The 26,900-nt window shown below is 50.4% G+C and overlaps 4 protein-coding genes across 11 annotated transcripts; 1 reads left to right on the forward strand and 3 right to left on the reverse strand.

The window, feature by feature from the left end:
* Positions 1 to 409: 409 nt before the first annotated feature.
* LOC146757837 (uncharacterized) lies at positions 410 to 2,121 on the reverse strand. Its single transcript, XM_085519415.1, has 4 exons — positions 1,924 to 2,121; positions 1,214 to 1,875; positions 784 to 858; positions 410 to 611 (listed from the first exon to the last, which is right to left on the reverse strand). Exons 1-4 carry the CDS (start codon positions 2,119 to 2,121, stop codon positions 518 to 520), a joined length of 1,029 nt encoding a protein of 342 aa, XP_085375541.1. The 3' UTR covers positions 410 to 517.
* Positions 2,122 to 3,704: 1,583 nt separating this feature from the next.
* Positions 3,705 to 11,366, reverse strand: LOC146757838 (uncharacterized). The gene is made up of 4 exons (XM_085519416.1): positions 11,169 to 11,366; positions 10,459 to 11,120; positions 5,253 to 5,324; positions 3,705 to 5,080 (listed from the first exon to the last, which is right to left on the reverse strand). The coding sequence occupies exons 1-4, from the start codon at positions 11,364 to 11,366 to the stop codon at positions 4,594 to 4,596; spliced, it is 1,419 nt and encodes a 472-aa protein (XP_085375542.1). The 3' UTR covers positions 3,705 to 4,593.
* LOC107322976 (oxidative stress-responsive serine-rich protein 1) lies at positions 10,794 to 26,833 on the forward strand. Of its 8 annotated transcripts, XM_085520315.1 has the most exons (6): positions 10,794 to 10,910; positions 12,330 to 12,444; positions 12,939 to 13,173; positions 23,331 to 23,445; positions 25,179 to 25,295; positions 26,018 to 26,833. In XM_085520315.1, the coding sequence occupies exons 4-6, from the start codon at positions 23,366 to 23,368 to the stop codon at positions 26,709 to 26,711; spliced, it is 891 nt and encodes a 296-aa protein (XP_085376441.1). In that variant the 5' UTR covers positions 10,794 to 10,910; positions 12,330 to 12,444; positions 12,939 to 13,173; positions 23,331 to 23,365; the 3' UTR covers positions 26,712 to 26,833. The 8 variants fall into 8 exon arrangements, with proteins under 8 accessions (XP_085376441.1, XP_085376444.1, XP_085376445.1 ...); XM_085520318.1 differs by lacking the exons at positions 10,794 to 10,910; positions 12,330 to 12,444; positions 12,939 to 13,173 and adding an exon at positions 20,038 to 20,579; XM_085520319.1 differs by lacking the exons at positions 10,794 to 10,910; positions 12,330 to 12,444; positions 12,939 to 13,173 and adding an exon at positions 20,038 to 20,548.
* On the reverse strand, positions 13,407 to 20,622 carry LOC146757839 (uncharacterized). Its single transcript, XM_085519417.1, has 4 exons — positions 20,425 to 20,622; positions 19,715 to 20,376; positions 14,499 to 14,570; positions 13,407 to 14,326 (listed from the first exon to the last, which is right to left on the reverse strand). The coding sequence occupies exons 1-4, from the start codon at positions 20,620 to 20,622 to the stop codon at positions 13,840 to 13,842; spliced, it is 1,419 nt and encodes a 472-aa protein (XP_085375543.1). The 3' UTR covers positions 13,407 to 13,839.
* Positions 26,834 to 26,900: the final 67 nt, after the last annotated feature.

A 26,900-nucleotide genomic window follows, 5' to 3' on the forward strand; every position in this document is an offset into this window, starting at 1 on the left:
GGGCAGGTGAGACATCCTTATAGGACAGGGTGAGGGGAGCAGGGCCTCTTCAGCTTGGTGAAGGCTTTGATGAGGCCTTATAGCAGCATTCCTGTACTGAAGGGGGTCTACAGGAAGGATGCTGTTATAACGGCAGGTAGTGAGAGGAGGAGGGGAAATGGCTTTGAACTGGAAGAGCATAGGTTTAGACTGGCTATCAGGAAGAAATTCTTTACTGTGAGGCTGCTGAAGCACTGGGACAGGTTGTCCTGTGAGGCTGTGGATGCCCCCTCCCTGGAAGCCTTCAAGGCTGGGCTGGATGGGGCTGTGAGCAGCCTGGTCTAGAGGGAGGTGTCCCTACATGCAGCAGGGGGTTGGAAAGACATGATCTTAGAGGTCCCTTCCGGAACAAAATGAAACCACTCTGTGCTTTTATGAAACAATATACAATTTTTATTAGAAAACTAAACTGTAACATGTAAGAAAACATTTGATGAAACACAAAACAGTAAAAATACAACAAAATGAACTATTTAAATTAGTGATAACGCTTCGCCTTATGATAATCTATGGCTGTTCTCTTATGTGCCGTGAGATCTTTCCTGAAGCCAGCAGGCTGAACCGCGATCCTCCTGGTAAAGGATAGAGGGCTGCATTACAGCGGTGTCTCAGCACACGGCGTCAGCATCCCAATTCAGAGCCGTGGCTTCAGGCGACGGGTGAGAAATGGGAGCTGACAGACGTGTCAGAGCGCTCTGTGCCGAGTGCAGCACTGACAGCCATGTGCTGCTCCGTGCCACTCACCTTGTCGCACCCAGGCGCAGCCTCTTGAAGGCGATGCACAGGTTTTGTATCTCCTGGTCATCATCCTGCTGCCACCTGTGGGCAACAAAAGGACACGAGAGGAACGTCAGCTCACCCTGCTGTTACTTGTGCCTGTCAGCAGCTGGGAAATGCAACGTGAGGAACTCGTAGGAGCGAGCTGCGGGGTGATCAGTGGGGAAGTGGATGCGGTTGAGCACCCAGCGGTGAGAGATCAGAGACTGATTTCTGTTGGTTTCCCGTCTGGACCGAGCAATAAAAGCCTCGTGTCCCCGTCAGTGCCCTTGGCAGCCATCGCTCTCGTGCTGTGCCTTCCCCAGGTGCAGAAGCAAAGCACAGTGTGCGCTATTGAGCGGCGGCTCCCAACAACGGGACGCAGCTCGTCCCGACAGCCCCGGCCCGCGACACTCACCACGGCGCGTCCAGCCGCCGCCTCTTGAACGGCGTCCGCGCGCTGCGCTCGTCGGGTTGTACGGGCGGCCGGTCAGCGCGGTGCCGCTTGTTCCCGGCTGCAGCGCTCCGAGCGGGGACGGCGGTTCGTGGCGATCGCACACGGGGTGCGGGGCTTCCCGTGCGCTCGGTGCCGTCCCCGCACGGCTCGTAGCACGGCACACGGCTCGGCTCATCGCTCCGCTCATTGCGCTGCTCGCAGCCCCGCGCAGCCCCGCGGGCCGGGCCGGCCGAGGCGGTGGGAGGAGCCGCAGGCAGCCGATGGCTGGAGGAGTGCGCATGCGTGGGGCCGGGCAGGGCCCGCTTCCGGCCGAGGGCCTGCATCCGGGCGGAGAGAGACGAGCGGGAGCGCGTTGAGGCGGCGAGAGGAGCCCGGAGAGCGCGGAGACACCGAGACACGGGAGCGTTCGTTGGGTCCGTCCGCGTCCGTGTCGCTGTTGCCAGGCGCTGCGGGCTCGGCTCGGCTCGGCTCGGCTCGGGTCGGGTCGGGTCGGCGCGCGCGGGGTCGGTCGGGACGGCGCTGTGCCTCGAGGCGCGGCCTGGTGCCGGGCCGGGCCCTGCCGTGCCGTGCTGTGCTGTGGGGTCGCGGCTGCCGCTGAGGCCCCGGCATGGCGCTGCGCTGCGCTGCGGGATTCACTGCAGCCGTGTGCGCTCGGGGCCGGTTGGCGGCACCGCTGTGTGTGCGGGGCACGGTCCGTAATGCGAACCGTACAGCGGGCTGGGAAACCTGCGGTACCGCTGTGTGACATCTGTCCTTGCTGCCGGGTTGGTGCTGAAGGACACGGTCTGACCGGTTGTTAGTGTTGTTACTTCAACCTGTTTCTGTCGTGAGTTGACTGCCTCTGATTTACTGAACTCAGAACTGGGCATCTGCGTCTTGTGAACTGAAAAGAAAGGCAGGGAGAAGCAGAACATGTGTTGGCTGAGTTGGCTGGATTTGTCAGTGGGGGGCTCTGTTGGTTTGTTTGGGTTTTTTTAATATGTCAGATCCTATAAAGACTGAGTGCAGCATGCAGAGCGATCGCTTCTGAGTCCTGCTTTCCTGTTTCTTCTTCCAGCAGTTCAGGGTGTATTAATCAAAACCAGCTGCACTCTAAGAATGTTCTGGGAGAGCGTGAATGTAATTAAAATGAAGCGTAGGTTGTGCAAATCTAAACAGCTTAAATGAAAAGCTGATGTGCTTTAAAAGCAGCCTGTTGTTGTTCCTTTAGTCCTCCGTGGTGGCAGTAACTGCAGCAGGTCACAGAGCACATCCAAAAGCTGTGGGTCTAACATGAGTCAATGCACTGCTTCATCTACTTGTTACGGAGGAGGAGGAGAACTTAACCAAATAGCTGAGTTCTAGAAATGATAACAATAATATCCTTAGCTTAACAGTCTTGTCTTTAGAGAACTCTGTTTATTTTTGTGGTTTTTTTATGCATTACTCTACGTATATGTAATATCAGGCCTCAGTGCTGGGAATAGCAGCTGTAGAAAGCTGCCTGTTTCTAATGAGGTTGTTCCTTATCACTGTTTCGGGAGGTATCCTGGTAGCATCTCTAAGACAAATGGAAGAGTCTGTCTGAACATGAATAGATGTGCAGGATGCTGTTAACCCCAGATTTTACTTTAAATCACTATTTCACCAATGCAGGTGTACAAGAAGAGACTGTTTGTTCCATTCCAGCTTGCTCTGAATCGACTTTGGCAAACATCCTACTAGAATGACCTCAGCTGTGTGCACTCCGTTTGCTATTTTGAGTTTATTTTCATTTATCACGGTGCTGCTGGGCAACTCATGTTTTTAACGTGGCGTTCATTCTCGTTTTCTTGTTTCTTTTCTGTTCTTAGCTGTATATGGTAACTGACAGCTTCTGACCGTCTTAATGATGAAAACAGAAGCTAAAGACGGAGAGGAGGAAAGCCTGCAGACAGCATTCAATAAGCTGAGAGTTGATGCAGCTGGGTAAGTAACAGCATGGGGAGGTATAGAGTTAAACTTACAAATGGACTAAGAGGGGAACAACCTTACTGTTAGATCTGGAAGAGTGAGGCAATCTCAAGAGGTCGGGCACTGAGAGCCTTCATTCTAGTTAGGTTGAACTAACTGTAGGAATTGTGATGTGTTAAATCATTCTTAGCTCCCAGCAGGCTTGAAGCAAACCTAATGATAAGCAGCGGCTGACAGCTTGCTTGAGTTGAAGTTTGGCAGGATTCTGACTGTCACAGGTTGTGTCTGTGAGTCTGGAAGTCAATGTGTGATCACTGCAGCACAGGCTGTCTGGAGATGAACTCCTTTTCCCAAATAGAGAAATACTCCTTCCGTGTCAGTGAAGGAGAGCATTAGATGCAATGCATGATTCCCACACAAGCTCTTTTCACTGATGTCGCTTCAAGACTTTCTGTTTATAGCTAAAATGTTGAATGGAAAAGAATGCTGTTTTTGTCTTCCTTTGTAGGAGACAGGTGACACGTGTATGCACCTGGGGAGCCATGCTGCCTGCAGCTCTGCCGTCTGAGCACTGCGGTGTTCCAGCGGAGGTTTGCACACACCTGCACAGCAGCTGCTACGTCTCTGGCTGCACAGCATGGAAAAAAATGTGTTCACTGGCTTTGTGGATGCCCATGGGGAAATGGTGATGCTCCAGGGCTGCAAAACCGTGCTGGTGGCACTCACTGCTGCTGAGCAGATCGGTGAGTGGGGCAGAGCTGGCCTCAGCACCAGGCAGTGGTTTTTGGGCTCCTTTAGCTGGAAAGGGGCACCTCTACGTTAGGAAATACGAGTAATAACATTGAAGCAGCAACAGTCTCCTCCCGTGGATCCGTGTCCGCAGAGCTCCATCTAGCGCCCATCTGGGACTGGTGATGGGACCGGTGCCATTTAACATCTTTATAGGCAACACGGACAGTGAAATCCTGTGCACCCTCATCAGGGCCTCATGTTGGGATGGCTTTGTGCTTCCCAGGGCACAAACTATAGGAAAGCTGGGTAGAACTTGTCGTAGGGGCCCGTAGGAAATGGACGGGAAACGGCTTTGAGCTGGAAGAGTGTAAGTTTAGACCAGCTATCAGTAAGAAATTCTAAACTATACTATGATTTTACTAAACTATATAGAATATAAACTATATATGAAACTATATATAATAGATAACAAAACTAAGTGATTATGTGACAACGCTGCATACTATGACTTTACAAAACTATATAGTACATATATTATATAAGAAACTATATATGATAACTAAACTAAGTGATAAAGCGGTTCTCTATGGCTTCCAGTCATGAATACATCATTTCAGCCATAGCAGACATTTTCTTAGGAAGACAGAAATAGTGTTCCATGTATGCAGTGATGTCTTCTACTGTAATGTCTCCGTACGTGTGATCCTCTTCAGTGAAGGATAGGGGAGAATCCCATGAGTCAGTTTCGTACAGTGGTCTGTTAAGCATGGATAAGGAATGGAAAACTCAGGTTTGGCCTGTGTGTGAGTTAGCGTGCAGTGATGGGGGCACAGTGAGGCAGTTCTCCTGTGACTTCCCCAAAGGCCCTTCAGCTTGCAGGAGTTCAGTTCAGGCTCTTCTGCCATCACTGGCCTCAGAGTGAGATTTCTATCTGTCCTCTGGGCCGCGTTTGCAGTGTCTGCAGCACAAACACTGGAACTGCTTTGAGTCCCTGATGTGTCTGACTGGGTTTTGTGTTTTGTGCTGTAGTGTATAAACTTGGAAGGATACAGGGCAAGAGACCTGGAACGTTTGCGCACTGACGGCTGCTGGGCTCCATTTCTAGCTGTTCTCTTATGCGCCGTCAGATCTTTCCTGAAGCCAGCAGGCTGAACCGCAATCCTCCTGGTAAAGGATAGAGGGCTGCATTACAGCGGTGTCTCAGCACACGGCGTCAGCATCCCGATTCAGAGCCGTGGCTTCAGGCGACGGGTGAGAAATGGGAGCTGACAGACGTGTCAGAGCGCTCTGTGCCGAGTGCAGCACTGACAGCCATGTGCTGCTCCGTGCCACTCACCGTGTCGCATCCAGGCGCAGCCTCTTGAAGGCGATGCAGAGTTTCTGTATCTCCTCGTCATCCTGCTGCCACCTGTGGGCAACAAAAGGACACGAGAGGAACGTCAGCTCACCCTGCTGTTACTTGTGCCTGTCAGCAGCTGGGAAATGCAACGTGAGGAACTCGTAGGAGCGAGCTGCGGGGTGATCAGAAGAAACTATATATGATAACTAAACTAAGTGATTAAGTGGTAATCTATGGCTTCCAGTCAAGAATGCATCATTTCAGCCATAGCAGACATTTCCTTAGGAAGACAGTAATAGTGTTCCAGGTATCCGGTGATGTATTCCACTGTAGCATCTCCATAGGTGTGATCCTCTTCAGTGCACGATAGAGGAGAATCCCATGAGTCTGTTTCGTACATGGGTCTGTTAAGCATGGATAAGGAATGGAAAACTGAGGTTTGGCCTGTGTGTGAGTTAGCATGCAGTGATGGGGGCACAGTGAGGCAGTTCTCTCATGACTTCCCCAAAAGCCCTTCAGCTTGCAGGGGTTCAGTTCAGGCTCTTCTGCCGTCACTGGCCTCAGAGTGAGATTTCTATCTGTCCTCCGGGCCGTGTTTGCTGTGTTTGCAGCACAAACAAACACTGGAACTGCTTTGAGTCCCTGATGTGTCTGACTGGGTTTTGTGTTTTGTGCTGTAGTGTATAAACTTGGAACTAAACTAAGTGATTAAGTGGTAATCTATGGCTTCCAGTCAAGAATACATCATTTCAGCCATAGCAGACATTTCCTTAGGAAGACAGAAATAGTGTTCCAGGTATCCGGTGATGTATTCCACTGTAGCATCTCCATAGGTGTGATCCTCTTCAGTACAGGATAGAGGAGAATCTGGAAAGAGACCAGACTCACCACTATGGCTCCCACACCTCAGGTATTTATAAACCTGTATCAAGTCCCCTCTCAGCCTTCTTTTTTCAAGGCTAAACAGACTGAGGTCCCTAAGCCTCTCCTCATAGGGGAGATTCTCCAGGCCCTTCACCATCTTTGTGGCTCTCTGCTGGACTCTTTCCAAGAGATCCCTGTCTTTTTAGTACTGGGGAGCCCAGAACTGGACACAATATTCCAGATGAGGCCTCACCAGGGCAGAGTAGAGGGGGAGGATCACCTCCTTTGACCTGCTGGACACGCTCTTTTTAAACACCGCAGTATGCCATTGGCTTTTTTGGCTACAAGGGCACACTGCTGGCTCATGGTCAGTCTGTCGTCCACCAGGATGCTGTAAGAGGCCATGCTTTTTACTTTACTGTCTCAAAGTTTGCTGAAATGGACAAGTTCAGGCAAGTCCTGGCCAAGGTTCCAGGATTCTCTTTGTCTGAGACACCCGGGTACCAAGGTTCGAGAAATTCCTTTGTTCAAGAGATGGACAAGTCTGGGAGCTACAAAAGAGAGATAAGATGCATATTAATGGCCCTAAAGTGGTCTTTTTGTGTGGGCCTATCTCAAGGAAGATGGCCATCTCCGAGGAATTCACATGACTCTGACCCGAGCCTTCCAGAAATGTCACGAAGGCTGGGAAGATGTAGGATAAAAAGGGCGCGTACAAACCCTGAATTTGGGTTTTCTGACACCAAATGCCTCTCTACGTGAACGCCTGCATGCTGAAGAAGATGCCTGCATGCTGAAGAACCTTTTAGGTAACTGACCTCAGATTCCTCCACCGTCGTCCTACTGCTGCCTACTGTCTCTGCTGGGATTGCTGCTTGAGACTCTGCTCCGTGAGACCTCGCTGCCCGAGACTCCGCTTCTTGAGACCACGGTTCTCTGACCGCCTTCTCTGCGCTGCACCGATCTGCTGCTTGCGGCCTGCTGCTCTGCTGCTGCTCTCCCCTACCAACGTAACAACGTACTACGGGATGCTGCTGCATCCAGGAGGTGACTATTCCCCGCTTTAACGTAATTCTTGCTCTTTTCTACCTTTTCTATCGCCTACTTTCCCGTCCCCATCATCCTAATTTTGATATTTGTCGCTCTCCCTTCCCCATCCCCTCAATTGTCTATCATTTATAATAAACTGGTTGGATCAACATTTGAATGCTCTTCTTCTTAATCTCACGCCAGGCATAACATCAAAAGAACCTTTGCCTCACTCCTAAATTGGAGCGAGACAGACGCCCAGGTCCCTCTCAGCAGAGCTCCTCTCCAGCAGCTCTTCCCTCAGCCTGTACTGGTGCATGCAATTATTTCTACCCAGGTGCAAGATTCTACACTTGCTTTTGTTAAACCTCATCCGGTTTCTTACTGCCCAGCTCTCCAGCCTGTCCAGGTCTCTCTGAATGGCAGCACAGCCTTCAGGCGTGTCAGCCAATCCTCCCAACTTTGTGTCATCAGCAAACTTGCTGAGGGTGGTCACTATCCCCTCGTCAGGGTCATTGATGAAGATGTTGAACAAGACCGGACCCAGCACAGACCCCTGGGGGACGCTGCTAGTTACAGGCTTCCAGCCAGACACCGCACCGCCAACAACAACCCTCTGCACTCTGCCAGTCAGCCAATTCTCAACCCACTTCACTGTCCACTCATCTATCCCATACTTCCTGAGCATTGTTATAAGGACGTCATGGGGGACAGTATCAAAAGCCTTACTGAAATCAAGGTAGACTACATCTACCGCTCTCCCCCCGTCCACCCAGCTAGTGACATCTTCATAAAAGGCCACCAGGTTGGTCGAGCACAACCTCCCCTTGGTGAACCCATGCTGTGTACTCTTGATAACCTCCTTATCACCCAGTTGTCTGGAGATGGCATCCAGCACAAGCTGTTCCATCACCTTCCCTGCAGCAGAGGTGAGGATGACCGGCCTATAATTTTCCGGGTCTTCCTTCTTGCCCTTTTTGAGGACTGGAGTGACATTGGCCATCCTCCAGTCTTCAGGCACCTCCCCAGTTCTCCAAGACCTCTGATAGATTACAGAGAGTGGCTCAGCAACGACCTCCGCCAGCTCTCAGCACCCGTGGATGCACCCCATCAGGTCCCATGGATTTATGGACCTTAATGTTTCCTAGGCACTCACAGACCATCTCCTCCCCGACTAAAGGGAAATCTCCCATTCCCCGGACTCTCTCATCAACCTCCCAGGTCCGGGATTCCTGAGGGAGAGCCCTTTCACTAAAGACTGAAGAGAAGGCGGCGTTCAGTATTTCCGCCTTCTCAGCATCCCCCGTTACCAGAGCGCCCCCCTCACTTAGTATGGGGCCCACATTCTCCCTAGCCTTCCTTTTGCTGTTAACGTATTTAAAAAAGCCTTTTTTATTATTCTTTATCTCCTTAGCTAGATTCAACTCCAAGTGGGCTTTGGCCTTCCTGGTCGCATCTCTGCAGTCCCTGACTACATTCTTGTATTGTTCCCAAGTGGTCAGACCCTTTTTCCACATATCATGTACTTTCTTCTTTCCGCGGAGCTTGCACATGAGCTCCTTATTCATCCACGCAGGTCTCCTTGCTCCTTTTCCCGATTCCTTAGTCACAGGGACGCACCGATCCTGAGCTTGGAAGAAGAGCCGTTTAAACGCTAACCAGCTCTCACAGGCCTTCTAGCACCCTGGCCCACGTGATAGTCCCAAGTAGGTCCCAAAGGAGATCAAAGTTGGCACTCCTAAAGTCCAGGGTAGCGATCCTACTTTTTGCTTTGCTTCCTCCACTCAACCTCCTTTAGCTGGAAAGGGGCATCTCTACGTTAAGAAATACGAGTAATAACATTGAAGCAGCAACAGTCTCCTCCCGTGGATCCGTGTCCGCAGAGCTCCATCTAGCGCCCATCTGGAACTGGTGATGGGACCGGTGCCATTTAACATCTTTACAGGCAACACGGACAGTGGGATCCTGCGCACCCTCATCAGATTTGCAGTTGATACCAAGCTGAGTGATGCAGCAGACACAAGGAGAGGGAACTGCTGGAGCAGGTCCAGAGGAGAGCCATGAAGATGGTCATAGGGCTGGAGCACCTCCTCGTAGGGCAGGTGAGACATCCTTATAGGACAGGGTGAGGGGAGCAGGGCCTCTTCAGCTTGGTGAAGGCTTTGATGAGGCCTTATAGCAGCATTCCTGTACTGAAGGGGGTCTACAGGGTGGATGCTGTTATAACGGCAGGTAGTGAGAGGAGGAGGGGAAATGGCTTTGAACTGGAAGAGCATAGGTTTAGACTGGCTATCAGGAAGAAATTCCTTACTGTGAGGCTGCTGAAGCACTGGGACAGGTTGTCCTGTGAGGCTGTGGATGCCCCCTCCCTGGAAGCCTTCAAGGCTGGGCTGGATGGGGCTGTGAGCAGCCTGGTCTAGAGGGAGGTGTCCCTACCTGCAGCAGGGGGTTGGAAAGACATGATCGTAGAGGTCCCTTCCAAAACAAAATGAAACCACTCTGTGCTTTTATGAAACAATATACAATTTTTATTAGAAAACTAAACTGTAACATGTAAGAAAACATTTGATGAAACACAAAACAGTAAAAATACAACACAAATGAACTATTTAAATTAGTGATAACGCTTCGCCTTATGATAATCTATGGCTGTTCTCTTATGTGCCGTGAGATCTTTCCTGAAGCCAGCAGGCTGAACCGCGATCCTCCTGGTAAAGGATAGAGGGCTGCATTACAGCGGTGTCTCAGCACACGGCGTCAGCATCCCGATTCAGAGCCGTGGCTTCAGGCGACGGGTGAGAAATGGGAGCTGACAGACGTGTCAGAGCGCTCTGTGCCGAGTGCAGCACTGACAGCCATGTGCTGCTCCGTGCCACTCACCTTGTCGCACCCAGGCGCAGCCTCTTGAAGGCGATGCACAGGTTTTGTATCTCCTGGTCATCATCCTGCTGCCACCTGTGGGCAACAAAAGGACACGAGACGAACGTCAGCTCACCGTGCTGTTCCTTGTGCCTGTCAGCAGCTGGGAAATGCAACGTGAGGAACTCGTAGGAGCGAGCTGCGGGGTGATCAGTGGGGAAGTGGATGCGGTTGAGCACCCAGCGGTGAGAGATCAGAGACTGATTTCTGTTGGTTTCCCGTCTGGACCGAGCAATAAAAGCCTCGTGTCCCCGTCAGTGCCCTTGGCAGCCATCGCTCTCCTGCCGTGCCTTCCCCAGGTGCAGAAGCAAAGCACAGTGTGCGCTATTGAGCGGCGGCTCCCAACAACGGGACGCAGCTCGTCCCGACAGCCCCGGCCCGCGACACTCACCACGGCGCGTCCAGCCGCCGCCTCTTGAACGGCGTCCGCGCGCTGCGCTCGTCGGGTTGTACGGGCGGCCGGTCAGCGCGGTGCCGCTTGTTCCCGGCTGCAGCGCTCCGAGCGGGGACGGCGGTTCGTGGCGATCGCACACGGGGTGCGGGGCTTCCCGTGCGCTCGGTGCCGTCCCCGCACGGCTCGTAGCACGGCACACGGCTCGGCTCATCGCTCCGCTCATTGCGCTGCTCGCAGCCCCGCGCAGCCCCGCGGGCCGGGCCGGCCGAGGCGGTGGGAGGAGCCGCAGGCAGCCGATGGCTGGAGGAGTGCGCATGCGTGGGGCCGGGCAGGGCCCGCTTCCGGCCGAGGGCCTGCATCCGGGCGGAGAGAGACGAGCGGGAGCGCGTTGAGGCGGCGAGAGGAGCCCGGAGAGCGCGGAGACACCGAGACACGGGAGCGTTCGTTGGGTCCGTCCGCGTCCGTGTCGCTGTTGCCAGGCGCTGCGGGCTCGGCTCGGCTCGGCTCGGCTCGGGTCGGGTCGGGTCGGCGCGCGCGGGGTCGGTCGGGACGGCGCTGTGCCTCGAGGCGCGGCCTGGTGCCGGGCCGGGCCCTGCCGTGCCGTGCTGTGCTGTGGGGTCGCGGCTGCCGCTGAGGCCCCGGCATGGCGCTGCGCTGCGCTGCGGGATTCACTGCAGCCGTGTGCGCTCGGGGCCGGTTGGCGGCACCGCTGTGTGTGCGGGGCACGGTCCGTAATGCGAACCGTACAGCGGGCTGGGAAACCTGCGGTACCGCTGTGGGACATCTGTCCTTGCTGCCGGGTTGGTGCTGAAGGACACGGTCTGACCGGTTGTTAGTGTTGTTACTTCAACCTGTTTCTGTCGTGAGTTGACTGCCTCTGATTTACTGAACTCAGAACTGGGCATCTGCGTCTTGTGAACTGAAAAGAAAGGCAGGGAGAAGCAGAACATGTGTTGGCTGAGTTGGCTGGATTTGTCAGTGGGGGGCTCTGTTGGTTTGTTTGGGTTTTTTTAATATGTCAGATCCTATAAAGACTGAGTGCAGCATGCAGAGCGATCGCTTCTGAGTCCTGCTTTCCTGTTTCTTCTTCCAGCAGTTCAGGGTGTATTAATCAAAACCAGCTGCACTCTAAGAATGTTCTGGGAGAGCGTGAATGTAATTAAAATGAAGCGTAGGTTGTGCAAATCTAAACAGCTTAAATGAAAAGCTGATGTGCTTTAAAAGCAGCCTGTTGTTGTTCCTTTAGTCCTCCGTGGTGGCAGTAACTGCAGCAGGTCACAGAGCACATCCAAAAGCTGTGGGTCTAACATGAGTCAATGCACTGCTTCATCTACTTGTTACGGAGGAGGAGGAGAACTTAACCAAATAGCTGAGTTCTAGAAATGATAACAATAATATCCTTAGCTTAACAGTCTTGTCTTTAGAGAACTCTGTTTATTTTTGTGGTTTTTTTATGCATTACTCTACGTATATGTAATATCAGGCCTCAGTGCTGGGAATAGCAGCTGTAGAAAGCTGCCTGTTTCTAATGAGGTTGTTCCTTCTCACTGTTTCGGGAGGTATCCTGGTAGCATCTCTAAGACAAATGGAAGAGTCTGTCTGAACATGAATAGATGTGCAGGATGCTGTTAACCCCAGATTTTACTTTAAATCACTATTTCACCAATGCAGGTGTACAAGAAGAGACTGTTTGTTCCATTCCAGCTTGCTCTGAATCGACTTTGGCAAACATCCTACTAGAATGACCTCAGCTGTGTGCACTCCGTTTGCTATTTTGAGTTTATTTTCATTTATCACGGTGCTGCTGGGCAACTCATGTTTTTAACGTGGCGTTCATTCTCGTTTTCTTGTGTCTTTTCTGTTCTTAGCTGTATATGGTAACTGACAGCTTCTGACCATCTTAACGATGAAAACAGAAGCTAAAGACGGAGAGGAGGAAAGCCTGCAGACAGCATTCAAAAAGCTGAGAGTTGATGCAACTGGGTAAGTAACAGCATGGGGAGGTATAGAGTTAAACTTACAAATGGACTAAGAGGGGAACACCCTTACTGTTAGATCTGGAAGAGTGAGGCAATCTCAAGAGGTCGGGCACTGAGAGCCTTCATTCTAGTTAGGTTGAACTAACTGTAGGAATTGTGATGTGTTAAATCATCGTTAGCTCCCAGCAGGCTTGAAGCAAACCTAATGATAAGCAGCGGCTGACAGCTTGCTTGAGTTGAAGTTTGGCAGGATTCTGACTGTCACAGGTTGTGTCTGTGAGTCTGGAAGTCAATGTGTGATCACTGCAGCACAGGCTGTCTGGAGATGAACTCCTTTTCCCAAATAGAGAAATACTCCTTCCGTGTCAGTGAAGGAGAGCATTAGATGCAATGCATGATTCCCACACAAGCTCTTTTCACTGATGTCGCTTCAAGACTTTCTGTTTATAGCTAAAAATGCTAAATGGAAAAGAATGCTGTTTTTGTCTTCCTTTGTAGGAGACAGGCGACACGTGTATGCACCTGGGGAGTCACGCTGCCTGCAGCTTTGCCATCTGAGCACTGCGGTGTTCCAGCAGAGGTTTGCACACACCTGCACAGCAGCTGCTACATCTCTGGCTGCACAGCATGGAAAAAAATGTGTTCACTGGCCGTGTGGATGCCCATGGGGAAAGGGTGATGCTCCAGGGCTGCAAAACCGTGCTGGTGGCTCTCACTGCTGCTGAGCAGATCGGTGATTGGGGCAGAGCTGGCCTCAGCACCAGGCAGTGGTTTTTGGGCTCCTTTAGCTGGAAAGGGGCACCTCTACTTTAGGAAATGCGAGTAATAACATTGAAGCAGCAACAGTCTCCTCCCATGGATCCGTGTCCGCAGAGCTCCATCTAGCGCCCGTCTGGGACTGATGATGGGACCGGTGCCATTTAACATCTTTATAGGCAACACGGACAGTGAAATCCTGTGCACCCTCATCAGGGCCTCATGTTGGGATGGCTTTGTGCTTCCCAGGGCACAAACTATAGGAAAGCTGGGTAGAACTTGTCGTAGGGGCCCGTAGGAAATGGACGGGAAACGGCTTTGAGCTGGAAGAGTGTAAGTTTAGACCAGCTATCAGTAAGAAATTCTAAACTATACTATGATTTTACTAAACTATATAGAATATAAACTATATATGAAACTATATATAATAGATAACAAAACTAAGTGATTATGTGACAACGCTGCATACTATGACTTTACAAAACTATATAGTACATATATTATATAAGAAACTATATATGATAACTAAACTAAGTGATAAAGCGGTTCTCTATGGCTTCCAGTCATGAATACATCATTTCAGCCATAGCAGACATTTTCTTAGGAAGACAGAAATAGTGTTCCATGTATGCAGTGATGTCTTCTACTGTAATGTCTCCGTACGTGTGATCCTCTTCAGTGAAGGATAGGGGAGAATCCCATGAGTCAGTTTCGTACAGTGGTCTGTTAAGCATGGATAAGGAATGGAAAACTCAGGTTTGGCCTGTGTGTGAGTTAGCGTGCAGTGATGGGGGCACAGTGAGGCAGTTCTCCTGTGACTTCCCCAAAGGCCCTTCAGCTTGCAGGAGTTCAGTTCAGGCTCTTCTGCCATCACTGGCCTCAGAGTGAGATTTCTATCTGTCCTCTGGGCCGCGTTTGCAGTGTCTGCAGCACAAACACTGGAACTGCTTTGAGTCCCTGATGTGTCTGACTGGGTTTTGTGTTTTGTGCTGTAGTGTATAAACTTGGAAGGATACAGGGCAAGAGACCTGGAACGTTTGCGCACTGACGGCTGCTGGGCTCCATTTCTAGCTGTTCTCTTATGCGCCGTCAGATCTTTCCTGAAGCCAGCAGGCTGAACCGCAATCCTCCTGGTAAAGGATAGAGGGCTGCATTACAGCGGTGTCTCAGCACACGGCGTCAGCATCCCGATTCAGAGCCGTGGCTTCAGGCGACGGGTGAGAAATGGGAGCTGACAGACGTGTCAGAGCGCTCTGTGCCGAGTGCAGCACTGACAGCCATGTGCTGCTCCGTGCCACTCACCGTGTCGCATCCAGGCGCAGCCTCTTGAAGGCGATGCAGAGTTTCTGTATCTCCTCGTCATCCTGCTGCCACCTGTGGGCAACAAAAGGACACGAGAGGAACGTCAGCTCACCCTGCTGTTACTTGTGCCTGTCAGCAGCTGGGAAATGCAACGTGAGGAACTCGTAGGAGCGAGCTGCGGGGTGATCAGAAGAAACTATATATGATAACTAAACTAAGTGATTAAGTGGTAATCTATGGCTTCCAGTCAAGAATGCATCATTTCAGCCATAGCAGACATTTCCTTAGGAAGACAGTAATAGTGTTCCAGGTATCCGGTGATGTATTCCACTGTAGCATCTCCATAGGTGTGATCCTCTTCAGTGCACGATAGAGGAGAATCCCATGAGTCAGTTTCGTACAGTGGTCTGTTAAGCATGGATAAGGAATGGAAAACTGAGGTTTGGCCTGTGTGTGAGTTAGCATGCAGTGATGGGGGCACAGTGAGGCAGTTCTCTCATGACTTCCCCAAAAGCCCTTCAGCTTGCAGGGGTTCAGTTCAGGCTCTTCTGCCGTCACTGGCCTCAGAGTGAGATTTCTATCTGTCCTCCGGGCCGTGTTTGCTGTGTTTGCAGCACAAACAAACACTGGAACTGCTTTGAGTCCCTGATGTGTCTGACTGGGTTTTGTGTTTTGTGCTGTAGTGTATAAACTTGGAACTAAACTAAGTGATTAAGTGGTAATCTATGGCTTCCAGTCAAGAATACATCATTTCAGCCATAGCAGACATTTCCTTAGGAAGACAGAAATAGTGTTCCAGGTATCCGGTGATGTATTCCACTGTAGCATCTCCATAGGTGTGATCCTCTTCAGTACAGGATAGAGGAGAATCTGGAAAGAGACCAGACTCACCACTATGGCTCCCACACCTCAGGTATTTATAAACCTGTATCAAGTCCCCTCTCAGCCTTCTTTTTTCAAGGCTAAACAGACTGAGGTCCCTAAGCCTCTCCTCATAGGGGAGATTCTCCAGGCCCTTCACCATCTTTGTGGCTCTCTGCTGGACTCTTTCCAAGAGATCCCTGTCTTTTTAGTACTGGGGAGCCCAGAACTGGACACAATATTCCAGATGAGGCCTCACCAGGGCAGAGTAGAGGGGGAGGATCACCTCCTTTGACCTGCTGGACACGCTCTTTTTAAACACCGCAGTATGCCATTGGCTTTTTTGGCTACAAGGGCACACTGCTGGCTCATGGTCAGTCTGTCGTCCACCAGGATGCTGTAAGAGGCCATGCTTTTTACTTTACTGTCTCAAAGTTTGCTGAAATGGACAAGTTCAGGCAAGTCCTGGCCAAGGTTCCAGGATTCTCTTTGTCTGAGACACCCAGGTACCAAGGTTCGAGAAATTCCTTTGTTCAAGAGATGGACAAGTCTGGGAGCTACAAAAGAGAGATAAGATGCAGATTAATGGCCCTAAAGTGGTCTTTTTGTGTGGGCCTATCTCAAGGAAGATGGCCATCTCCGAGGAATTCACATGACTCTGACCCGAGCCTTCCAGAAATGTCCCGAAGGCTGGGAAGATGTAGGATAAAAAGGGCGCGTACAAACCCTGAATTTGGGTTTTCTGACACCAAATGCCTCTCTACGTGAACGCCTGCATGCTGAAGAAGATGCCTGCATGCTGAAGAACCTTTTAGGTAACTGACCTCAGATTCCTCCACCGTCGTCCTACTGCTGCCTACTGTCTCTGCTGGGATTGCTGCTTGAGACTCTGCTCCGTGAGACCTCGCTGCCCGAGACTCCGCTTCTTGAGACCACGGTTCTCTGACCGCCTTCTCTGCGCTGCACCGATCTGCTGCTTGCGGCCTGCTACTCTGCTGCTGCTCTCCCCTACCAACGTAACAACGTACTACGGGATGCTGCTGCATCCAGGAGGTGACTATTCCCCGCTTTAACGTAATTCTTGCTCTTTTCTACCTTTTCTATCGCCTACTTTCCCGTCCCCATCATCCTAATTTTGATATTCGTCACTCTCCCTTCCCCATCCCCTCAATTGTCTATCATTTATAATAAACTGGTTGGATCAACATTTGAATGCTCTTCTTCTTAAGCTCACGCCAGGCATAACATCAAAAGAACCTTTGCCTCACTCCTAAATTGGAGCGAGACAGATGCCCAGGTCCCTCTCAGCAGAGCTCCTCTCCAGCAGCTCTTCCCCCAGTCTGTACTGGTGCATGCAATTATTTCTACCCAGGTGCAAGACTCTACACTTGCTTTTGTTAAACCTCATCCGGTTTCTTACTGCCCAGCTCTCCACCCTGTCCAGGTCCCTCTGAATGGCAGCACAGCCTTCAGGCGTGTCAGCCAATCCTCCCAACTTTGTGTCATCAGCAAACTTGCTGAGGGTGGTCACTATCCCCTCGTCAGGGTCGTTGATGAAGATGTTGAACAAGACCGGACCCAGCACAGACCCCTGGGGGACGCCGCTAGTTACAGGCCTCCAGCCAGACACCGCACCGCCAACGACAACCCTCTGCACTCTGCCAGTCAGCCAATTCTCAACCCACTTCACCGTCCACTCATCTATCCCATACTTCCTGAGCTTTGTTATAAGGACGTCATGGGGGACAGTATCAAAAGCCTTACTGAAATCAAGGTAGACTACATCTACCGCTCTCCCCCCGTCCACCCAGCTAGTGACATCTTCATAAAAGGCCACCAGGTTGGTCGAGCACAACCTCCCCTTGGTGAACCCATGCTGTGTACTCTTGATAACCTCCTTATCACCCAGTTGTCTGGAGATGGCATCCAGCACAAGCTGTTCCATCACCTTCCCTGCAGCAGTGGTGAGGACGACCAGCCTATAATTTTCCGGGTCTTCCTTCTTGCCCTTTTTGAGGACTGGAGTGACACTGGCCGTCCTCCAGTCTTCAGGCACCTCCCCAGTTCTCCAAGACCTCTGATAGATTACAGAGAGTGGCTCAGCAACGACCTCCGCCAGCTCTCAGCACCCGTGGATGCACCCCATCAGGTCCCATGGATTTATGGACCTTAATGTTTCCTAGGCACTCACAGACCATCTCCTCCCCGACTAAAGGGAAATCTCCCATTCCCCGGACTCTCTCATCAACCTCCCAGGTCCGGGATTCCTGAGGGAGAGCCCTTTCACTAAAGACTGAAGAGAAGGCGGCGTTCAGTATTTCCGCCTTCTCAGCATCCCCCGTTACCAGAGCGCCCCCCTCACTTAGTATGGGGCCCACATTCTCCCTAGCCTTCCTTTTGCTGTCAACATATTTAAAAAAGACTTTTTTATTATTCTTTATCTCCTTAGCTAGATTCAACTCCAAGTGGGCTTTGGCCTTCCTGGTCGCATCTCTGCAGTCCCTGACTACATTCTTGTATTGTTCCCAAGTGGTCAGACCCTTTTTCCACATATCATGTACTTTCTTCTTTCCACGGAGCTTGCACATGAGCTCCTTATTCATCCACGCAGGTCTCCTTGCTCCTTTTCCCGATTTTTTAGTCACAGGGACGCACCGATCCTGAGCTTGGAATAAGAGCCATTTAAATGCTAACCAGCTCTCACAGGCCCCCTTGCCTTCTAGCACCCTGGCCCATGTGATAGCACCAAGTAGGTCCCGAAGGAGATCAAAGTTGGCTCTCCTTAAATCCAGGGTAGCGATCCTACTTTTTGCTTTGCTTCCTCCACTCAACCTCTTTTAGCTGGAAAGGGGCACCTCGACGTTAGGAAATACGAGTAATAACATTGAAGCAGCAACAGTCTCCTCCCGTGGATCCGTGTCCGCAAAGCTCCATCTAGCGCCCATCTGGGACTGGTGATGGGACCGGTGCCATTTAACATCTTTATAGGCAACACGGACAGTGGGATCCTGCACACCCTCATCAGATTTGCAGTTGATACCAAGCTGAGTGATGCAGCAGACACAAGGAGAGGGAACTGCTGGAGCAGGTCCAGAGGAGAGCCATGAAGATGGTCATAGGGCTGGAGCACCTCCCTGTAGGGCAGGTGAGACATCCTTATAGGACAGGGTGAGGGGAGCAGGGCCTCTTCAGCTTGGTGAAGGCTTTGATGAGGCCTTATAGCAGCATTCCTGTACTGAAGGGGGTCTACAGGGTGGATGCTGTTATAACGGCAGGTAGTGAGAGGAGGTGGGGAAATGGCTTTGAACTGGAAGAGCATAGGTTTAGACTGGCTATCAGGAAGAAATTCTTTACTGTGAGGCTGCTGAAGCACTGGGACAGGTTGTCCTGTGAGGCTGTGGATGCCCCCTCCCTGGAAGCCTTCAAGGCTGGGCTGGATGGGGCTGTGAGCAGCCTGGTCTAGAGGGAGGTGTCACTACCTGCAGCAGGGGGTTGGAAAGACATGATCTTAGAGGTCCCTTCCGGAACAAAATGAAACCACTCTGTGCTTTTATGAAACAATATACAATTTTTATTAGAAAACTAAACTGTAACATGTAAGAAAACATTTGATGAAACACAAAACATTAAAAATACAACACAAATGAACTATTTAAATTAGTGATAACGCTTCGCCTTATGATAATCTATGGCTGTCCTCTTAAGCGCCGTCATATCTTTCCAGAAGCCACGAGGCTGAACCGCGATCCTCCTGGTAAAGGATAGAGGGCTGCATTACAGCGGTGTCTCAGCACACGGCGTCAGCATCCAGATTCAGAGCCGTGGCTTCAGGCGACGGGTGAGAAATGGGAGCTGACAGACGTGTCAGAGCGCTCTGTCTGCCGAGTGCAGCACTGACAGCCATGTGCTGCTCCGTGCCACTCACCTTGTCGCACCCAGGCGCAGCCTCTTGAAGGCGATGCACAGGTTTTGTATCTCCTGGTCATCATCCTGCTGCCACCTGTGGGCAACAAAAGGACACGAGAGGAACGTCAGCTCACCCTGCTGTTCCTTGTGCCTGTCAGCAGCTGGGAAATGCAACGTGAGGAACTCGTAGGAGCGAGCTGCGGGGTGATCAGTGGGGAAGTGGATGCGGTTGAGCACCCAGCGGTGAGAGATCAGAGACTGATTTCTGTTGGTTTCCCGTCTGGACCGAGCAATAAAAGCCTCGTGTCCCCGTCAGTACCCTTGGCAGCCATCGCTCTCCTGCCGTGCCTTCCCCAGGTGCAGAAGCAAAGCACAGTGTGCGCTATTGAGCGGCGGCTCCCAACAACGGGACGCAGCTCGTCCCGACAGCCCCGGCCCGCGACACTCACCACGGCGCGTCCAGCCGCCGCCTCTTGAACGGCGTCCGCGCGCTGCGCTCGTCGGGTTGTACGGGCGGCCGGTCAGCGCGGTGCCGCTTGTTCCCGGCTGCAGCGCTCCGAGCGGGGACGGCGGTTCGTGGCGATCGCACACGGGGTGCGGGGCTTCCCGTGCGCTCGGTGCCGTCCCCGCACGGCTCGTAGCACGGCACACGGCTCGGCTCATCGCTCCGCTCATTGCGCTGCTCGCAGCCCCGCGCAGCCCCGCGGGCCGGGCCGGCCGAGGCGGTGGGAGGAGCCGCAGGCAGCCGATGGCTGGAGGAGTGCGCATGCGTGGGGCCGGGCAGGGCCCGCTTCCGGCCGAGGGCCTGCATCCGGGCGGAGAGAGACGAGCGGGAGCGCGTTGAGGCGGCGAGAGGAGCCCGGAGAGCGCGGAGACACCGAGACACGGGAGCGTTCGTTGGGTCCGTCCGCGTCCGTGTCGCTGTTGCCAGGCGCTGCGGGCTCGGCTCGGCTCGGCTCGGCTCGGGTCGGGTCGGGTCGGCGCGCGCGGGGTCGGTCGGGACGGCGCTGTGCCTCGAGGCGCGGCCTGGTGCCGGGCCGGGCCCTGCCGTGCCGTGCTGTGCTGTGGGGTCGCGGCTGCCGCTGAGGCCCCGGCATGGCGCTGCGCTGCGCTGCGGGATTCACTGCAGCCGTGTGCGCTCGGGGCCGGTTGGCGGCACCGCTGTGTGTGCGGGGCACGGTCCGTAATGCGAACCGTACAGCGGGCTGGGAAACCTGCGGTACCGCTGTGTGACATCTGTCCTTGCTGCCGGGTTGGTGCTGAAGGACACGGTCTGACCGGTTGTTAGTGTTGTTACTTCAACCTGTTTCTGTCGTGAGTTGACTGCCTCTGATTTACTGAACTCAGAACTGGGCATCTACGTCTTGTGAACTGAAAAGAAAGGCAGGGAGAAGCAGAACATGTGTTGGCTGAGTTGGCTGGGTTTGTCAGTGGGGGGCTCTGTTGGTTTGTTTGGGTTTTTTTAGTATGTAAGATCCTATAAAGACTGAGTGCAGCATGCAGAGCGATCGCTTCTGAGTCCTGCTTTCCTGTTTCTTTTTCCAGCAGTTCAGGGTTACAGATGAATTTCTAGCTTTGTCGATTTTGCTCTTGAGGCCAAGGAAGAAGCTTTGGGAATTGGGAACCGTGTGCTTTCCCTGTGTTTGTGCCCTTACCCCAGTGAGTGTCTGAGTAACGCACACACACAGTCAGGCTCTGTCCCTGCCTCTTTCTGCCGTGTTTATTTGCTGTGTGACTCACAGGACAGTGTGTGCCTCAGTGTTGTTGTGGTACGTCATCCTTCTGCATGTGTCATAATGGCTGCCTGCAGTAAGGCCTGTCCAGCTGGAATGTGAGCAGAGCGAGCAGCTGGAACGGCAACATGGGGAGCTGCCTCCAACTGGAATGAGACGGTGCAGGAGCACAGGTTGCCAGCTTCTGTCTGCTTAAACAACTGAACCATCGAAGTGCTGATTACTCCTCTTTCCTTACCTTGATCAGAACCTGACTGTGTTGTTTGCACCTTCTGTGTCTCTCTTGTGCTGGTAAGCCCAGAATAGGGCTCAGTGTGAGCTGGTCTGTGCTGAGCAGAGGGGAAGAATCACCTCCCTCTATCTGCTGCCTGTGCTCTAAATGTAGCCCAGCATATCGTGAGGCTTCTTCCCAGAAGGGGCACATTGTGGGCTGGTTTTTCCTTTGATACCCACCATGATTCCCAGGGCCTTTTCTACCAAGCTGCTTTACAGCTGGGTGCCTGGAGGTGCTCCCCAGGGCAGGACTTTGCAGCTCCCACAGCTGGGCTGCAGTGAGGTTGCTGTCAGCCCATTTTATTCCAGCCTGTCAGGGTCTCCCTGGATGGCAGCACAACCCTTGTGTGTATCTACCCCTCCTACCCATAACATCAGCAAACTGAGGGTATACACCATCTTTTGGATCCATAATAATGATGTTAAGCGGGACTGGACCCACTTTTAACTCCTGGTGTAAGTTACTTGTTACAGGCCTCCAGCCTGACCCTGCGCAGCTGTTCACCTCTAACTCCTTGGCTCATCCAGCCCGTGCCTCATCAGTTTCTCTGCCAGGGTCTTAACGGGAGGTGGTGCTTAAAAGCTGTGCTGAAGTCAAGAGTTACAGTATCTACTGCTTTCTTCTCGTCTGCGGAGCCAGTTATTTCTTCATAGACAAAGTCAGTCAAGTACGATTTCCACTTGTAAATTTAACCTAAAGAAACGAAGCAAGGGGCCTGAGACTGTGATCTGCTCACAACCCGCACAAACCCATGCAGTGTGGCAGCCACCAAACTGCCCGTATTTGCTGAAGTACTCAGGTCAATCACTGGGACCCGTGTCCTGTTAGGAGGCAGCTTTGCAGAGACCAGGGCAGCAAAACACCTGTGTGTAAAGAATGTCATGTGTAGCAATGGAGGCTACATTGATGAAAAGGTGTTAAACGTGTTGCTTTTCTTGTTTCAATCATGAAATGAAGCATTAGTCTTTGCTGCCGGGATGGTGATGAAAGGTTTTTGGATGGCTTAAGCGAAGTTGGGGTTGGCAGTTCAGATCCTTTCACTACTTCAACCTGTTTCTATTGTGAGTTGACTGCCTCTGATTTACTTAACTGAAAATTGGGCATCTACGTCTTGGGAACTGAAAAGAAAGGCAGGGAGAACCAGAAAATGTGTTGGCGGAGTTGGCTGGGTTTGTCAGTGGGGGGCTCTGTTGGTTTGTTTGGTTTTTTTTAGTATGTAAGATCCTATAAAGACTGAGTGCAGCATGCAGAGCGATCGCTTCTGAGTCCTGCTTTCCTGTTTCTTCTTCCAGCAGTTCAGGGTGTATTAATCAAAACCAGCTGCACTCTAAGAATGTTCTGGGAGAGCGTGAATGTAATTAAAATGAAGCGTCGGTTGTGCAAATCTAAACAGCTTAAATGAAAAGCTGATGTGCTTTAAAAGCAGCCTGTTGTTGTTCCGTTAGTCCTCTGTGGTGGCAGCAGGTCACAGAGCACATCCGAAAGCTGTGGGTCTAACATGAGTCAATGCACTGCTTCATCTACTTGTAACGGAGGAGGAGGAGAATTTAACCAAATAGCTGAGTTCTAGAAGTGATAACAATAAAATCCTTAGCTTAACAGTCTTGTCTTTAGAGAACTCTGTTTATTTTTGTGGGTTTTTTATGCATTTCTCTACGTATATATAATATCAGGCCTCAGTGCTAGGAATAGCAGCTGTAGAAAGCTGCCTGTTTCTAATGAGGTTGTTCCTTCTCACTGTTTCGGGAGGTATCCTGGTAGCATCTCTAAGACAAATGGAAGAGTCTGTCTGAACTTGAATAGATGTGCAGGATGCTGTTAACCCAAGATTTTACTTTAAATCGCTATTTCACCAATGCAGGTGTACAAGAAGAGACTGTTTGTTCCATTCCAGCTTGCTCTGAATCGACTTTGGCAAACATCCTACTAGAATGACCTCAGCTGTGTGCACTCCGTTTGCTATTTTGAGTTTATTTTCATTTATCACGGTGCTGCTGGGCAACTAATGTTTTTAACGTGGCTTTCATTCTCGTTTTCTTGTTTCTTTTCTGTTCTTAGCTGTATATGGTAACTGACAGCTTCTGACCATCTTAATGATGAAAACAGAAGCTAAAGACGGAGAGGAGGAAAGCCTGCAGACAGCATTCAAAAAGCTGAGAGTTGATGCAGCTGGGTAAGTAACAGCATGGGGAGGTATAGAGTTAAACTTAGAAATGGACTAAGAGGGGAACACCCTTACTGTTAGATCTGGAAGAGTGAGGCAATCTCAAGAGGTCGGGCACTGAGAGCCTTCATTCTAGTTAGGTTGAACTAACTGTAGGAATTGTGATGTGTTAAATCATCGTTAGCTCCCAGCAGGCTTGAAGCAAACCTAATGATAAGCAGCGGCTGACAGCTTGCTTGAGATGAAGTTTGGCAGGATTCTGACTGTCAGAGGTTGTGTCTGTGAGTCTGGAAGTCAATGTGTGATCACTGCAGCACAGGCTGTCTGGAGATGAACTCCTTTTCCCAAATAGAGAAATACTCCTTCCGTGTCAGTGAAGGAGAGCATTAGATGCAATGCATGATTCCCACACAAGCTCTTTTCACCGATGTCACTTTGAGACTTTCTGTTTATAGCTAAAATGCTAAATGGAAAAGAATGCTGTTTTTATCTTGCTTCATAAGAGATCCAGTGTGTGGTACTTAACCCTTACTGTCCCAGGCAGAAGACAAGCTGCATGTGTCTTCTGTTAGCAAAAGACATTTTTATTAAGAATAAACAGATGGTTTCTATATTATTCTTTTGCTGCTGATGAATGGATATCGCTACATTTGTAGTACTGAATTTCAGTAAGCTGCAGGCTGTAAAGCAGTTACACTGCTGACTGAAGTGCTGCTGTAAGGCAGAATGTAAATATCAAGCTGGTGGTTGGAGTTCCCTTAGAAGCTAGATAGCAAGTAGAGAGGCTTCTAATATGATCTTTCATTTAAGTAATTAAGCTCATTAGAAATCTGTCACCACCCCAAGTGCCTTTCATTACTTCAGCATCTCTAGTCCGGAAGCCAGATCAGACATACTTTAATACTGGGGGTTTTCACTCTTGACCTTCAATTTACTACCGTGTTCGTAGTTTTAAAATGGGAAACAGCAGGTGCTTGAAGAATAGGTTAGTCTTCTAAATACCAGTTAATGCTGTCCTTCAGTGGCATGTGGAGACTTGTTTCCATTACTTGGGAAGCCAGTCCTGCTTTAAAAACAACTTAATGTAAGATGAATCGATCCTTATCAATTCCAGGTCAATATGTGGAGTCACAGCTTGACAGAATTGTTTGTGGTGTTGTCACAGATGGTCAGAAGCCTCAGCTTGGGGTGGCTTTGTAGCACTGGAGAATGGAATAAATTTTCTGTGCTGACTTGAATAAAAGTTGGATATTTGTCATAGTTCTGTTGCTCAAGCGGGTGAACTTGCAGTAGTATTAAAGAGTTTCAGCTTACATTGTCCTAGACAAAGGCGTAAGTGTTCTTCAGATAAACAACATCTATTTATGTCCAAAGAACATTTATTTTTAGGAAAGAATGGTGTATTTGTCTCTGGAAAAAGAGGCACATCTCTTCAGTCATGTTTTTTCCCCTCTCCTGGTAAAGTGAGGTTTAGCTGTTCTGCGTGTTTCCACGCTGAGGTGTGCAGTTTGGATGTGCGGTTTCATTGCTGTATGGCATCAACTGTGGTGCAAGTTTGTTATACAATTGTCTGGCACAGAACCGCATAACATTGCCTGCAGATCTGCGGTGCCTTTGTGGGCAGCTTTTTTGAGGCATGTCAGAAGTGATTTGGGTAATATTCTCTGGGGAAGAAGAGTCACATGCGTTTCCCTACTCATAATGCTGGCTAATCTTTGCTATTAATTGTTCATTCTTCACAGCTCTACTGCTTCTCTTTCTATTGGTGAAGGGACGAGTCCAAGAGCAGCGCTAGTTAGAACAGCAGCAGATGAAACCAAACCTAAGAATGCTTGTACTTCTAAGGAAACCTGGCATGGGTAAGAGAAGTCTGGGATTGTCAGGCTACTTCAAATGTGATTATGTTGAGAATGAATTTTAAATAGCCAGTTCTTCCAGTACCTGGGCCTCTAAGTAAGAGGTTCACATTGATTTCACTCAAGAGATTGTTTAAAATACTCTGCAGTACTTTTTTTCCCTTGTCGTATGACAAGTGTTCTTGTTTACAATTACACCAAGGAGTTGCTGTTCAGTTGAACATTGTAGATGTTTCTTAATGTAACTATGGGCTCCTGTTTTTCAGTCAGACAGCCATGAATGCATCTCTGTTATGAGCTGTTCAACCCTGTCGCTGATGTCACTGTGCTGTAGATACTAAATTAAATAATTCTTGGTTGTGTTTGCAGAACTTCACGTATCTTTGACTGAAACAAAGCTGGTCACTTGCCTTGATTCATAGATTTGTGCTATCTTCTTGTACTCCATCCTTATCTCTGATGTTATCTTACATGCCTTACCCATTTTTTTTTTTTACCCTAGAAGCACACACTTCAGGGTTCATTTCTCAGCTGTTCCTTTTATACATTTTACAGGTGCTCGACCAGAACGATGTCAGATTCCAAGATAGTGGAATACCCTGAGCAAATAGTCTGAGCTTAAAGCTCTTGCATGCAACACTAGATCTTTTGCTGGATGTTATCCTTAGTCCAACAGTGAGTTGTTTGGTGAAACTTCACTCCCTTTTTTTATCTTTCCCTGTTAGATCTGTGAAGAAACCTTCAAGAGGAGCTGTGAGAACTCAGCGTCGCAGGCGTTCCAAGTCTCCAATTCTTCATCCTCCAAAATTTATCCACTGCAGCACGAAATCACAACCCACATGCAACCAACTGGTGCACAAGGGCCAGATCGATGCTCCAGCTGAAGGCAGTGCGTTTGGAATATTAGTCCCAAAGGAAGCTCGTGCACATGAACGATGCAGTATTGCCTCAGATGTTGGCCAGAAAAGAGATGGCGTTGGTTCTTCTGGAGCCTCTGTTGCACAGTCCACATCAGTGAACACACAAGAAAATGCTCCCACTGCCATTTCTTTAGTATCCGAAGCAAGCCTAAAGACTGCAGAGCTCTCTGACTTCCGATCTGTGTCCAAGCTGAACAAGAATAAGCCATGTGCCTGCATAGATAAAGCCTGTCAGTGTAAACGATGGCAAGATATGGAGGTGTATAAATTCTCTGGCTTGCAGAACACTTTCACGTTGGCTTCTGATAGAAGAACAGTTGCTGAGGATCACTCCCAGTCTTTGCCATCGAGAACTCCATCAAGTTCCCCACGCTCTTGCTCTGAGCAAGCCAGAGCCTTTGTGGATGATGTGACTATCGAAGATCTTTCAGGATACATGGAATACTACTTGTATATTCCAAAGAAAATGTCTCACATGGCAGAAATGATGTACACCTGAAAATAAGGACTGCTAAAAACAGAAGGGTGGGTGGTTTGTACATGTCCTTAGTCACAGTCATGTGAGATGGAACCTGATCACTGCTCACTGTGCTTGCAATAAAATCCTTTCTTCGCATCTTAGCTGATGTTCCTTATTTCAGCTGGACAAATGCTGGTTTCAGGATGTTAGTTTAAACTTGGACTAGAT

Source organism: Coturnix japonica, chromosome 19 (genome assembly GCF_054131305.1).
Source record: "Coturnix japonica strain WE chromosome 19, WE-NBRP24, whole genome shotgun sequence".
Taxonomy (NCBI): domain Eukaryota; kingdom Metazoa; phylum Chordata; class Aves; order Galliformes; family Phasianidae; genus Coturnix; species Coturnix japonica.

Bases quoted from the DNA above. Each gene is read 5' to 3' on its own strand.
- LOC146757837 (XM_085519415.1), bottom strand. From the start codon at position 2,121: ATGCCCAGTTCTGAGTTCAGTAAATCAGAGGCAGTCAACTCACGACAG. The intron at 1,876-1,923 runs GTGCCGCCAACC...TGAATCCCGCAG, and splicing joins CGTGCCCCGCACACACAGCG to CGCAGCGCAGCGCCATGCCG. The intron at 859-1,213 runs GTGAGTGTCGCG...TGTTGCCCACAG, and splicing joins CGGCGGCTGGACGCGCCGTG to GTGGCAGCAGGATGATGACC.
- LOC146757838 (XM_085519416.1), bottom strand. From the start codon at position 11,366: ATGCCCAGTTCTGAGTTCAGTAAATCAGAGGCAGTCAACTCACGACAG. The intron at 5,325-10,458 runs GTGAGTGTCGCG...TGTTGCCCACAG, and splicing joins CGGCGGCTGGACGCGCCGTG to GTGGCAGCAGGATGACGAGG. The intron at 5,081-5,252 runs GTGAGTGGCACG...ATCCTTTACCAG, and splicing joins CTGCGCCTGGATGCGACACG to GAGGATTGCGGTTCAGCCTG.
- LOC146757839 (XM_085519417.1), bottom strand. From the start codon at position 20,622: ATGCCCAGTTCTGAGTTCAGTAAATCAGAGGCAGTCAACTCACGACAG. The intron at 20,377-20,424 runs GTGCCGCCAACC...TGAATCCCGCAG, and splicing joins CGTGCCCCGCACACACAGCG to CGCAGCGCAGCGCCATGCCG. The intron at 14,571-19,714 runs GTGAGTGTCGCG...TGTTGCCCACAG, and splicing joins CGGCGGCTGGACGCGCCGTG to GTGGCAGCAGGATGACGAGG.
- LOC107322976 (XM_085520322.1), top strand. From the start codon at position 24,801: ATGTCCAAAGAACATTTATTTTTAGGAAAGAATGGTGTATTTGTCTCT. The intron at 24,905-25,178 runs GTTTAGCTGTTC...CATTCTTCACAG, and splicing joins CCCTCTCCTGGTAAAGTGAG to CTCTACTGCTTCTCTTTCTA. The intron at 25,296-26,017 runs GTAAGAGAAGTC...TTTCCCTGTTAG, and splicing joins TCTAAGGAAACCTGGCATGG to ATCTGTGAAGAAACCTTCAA.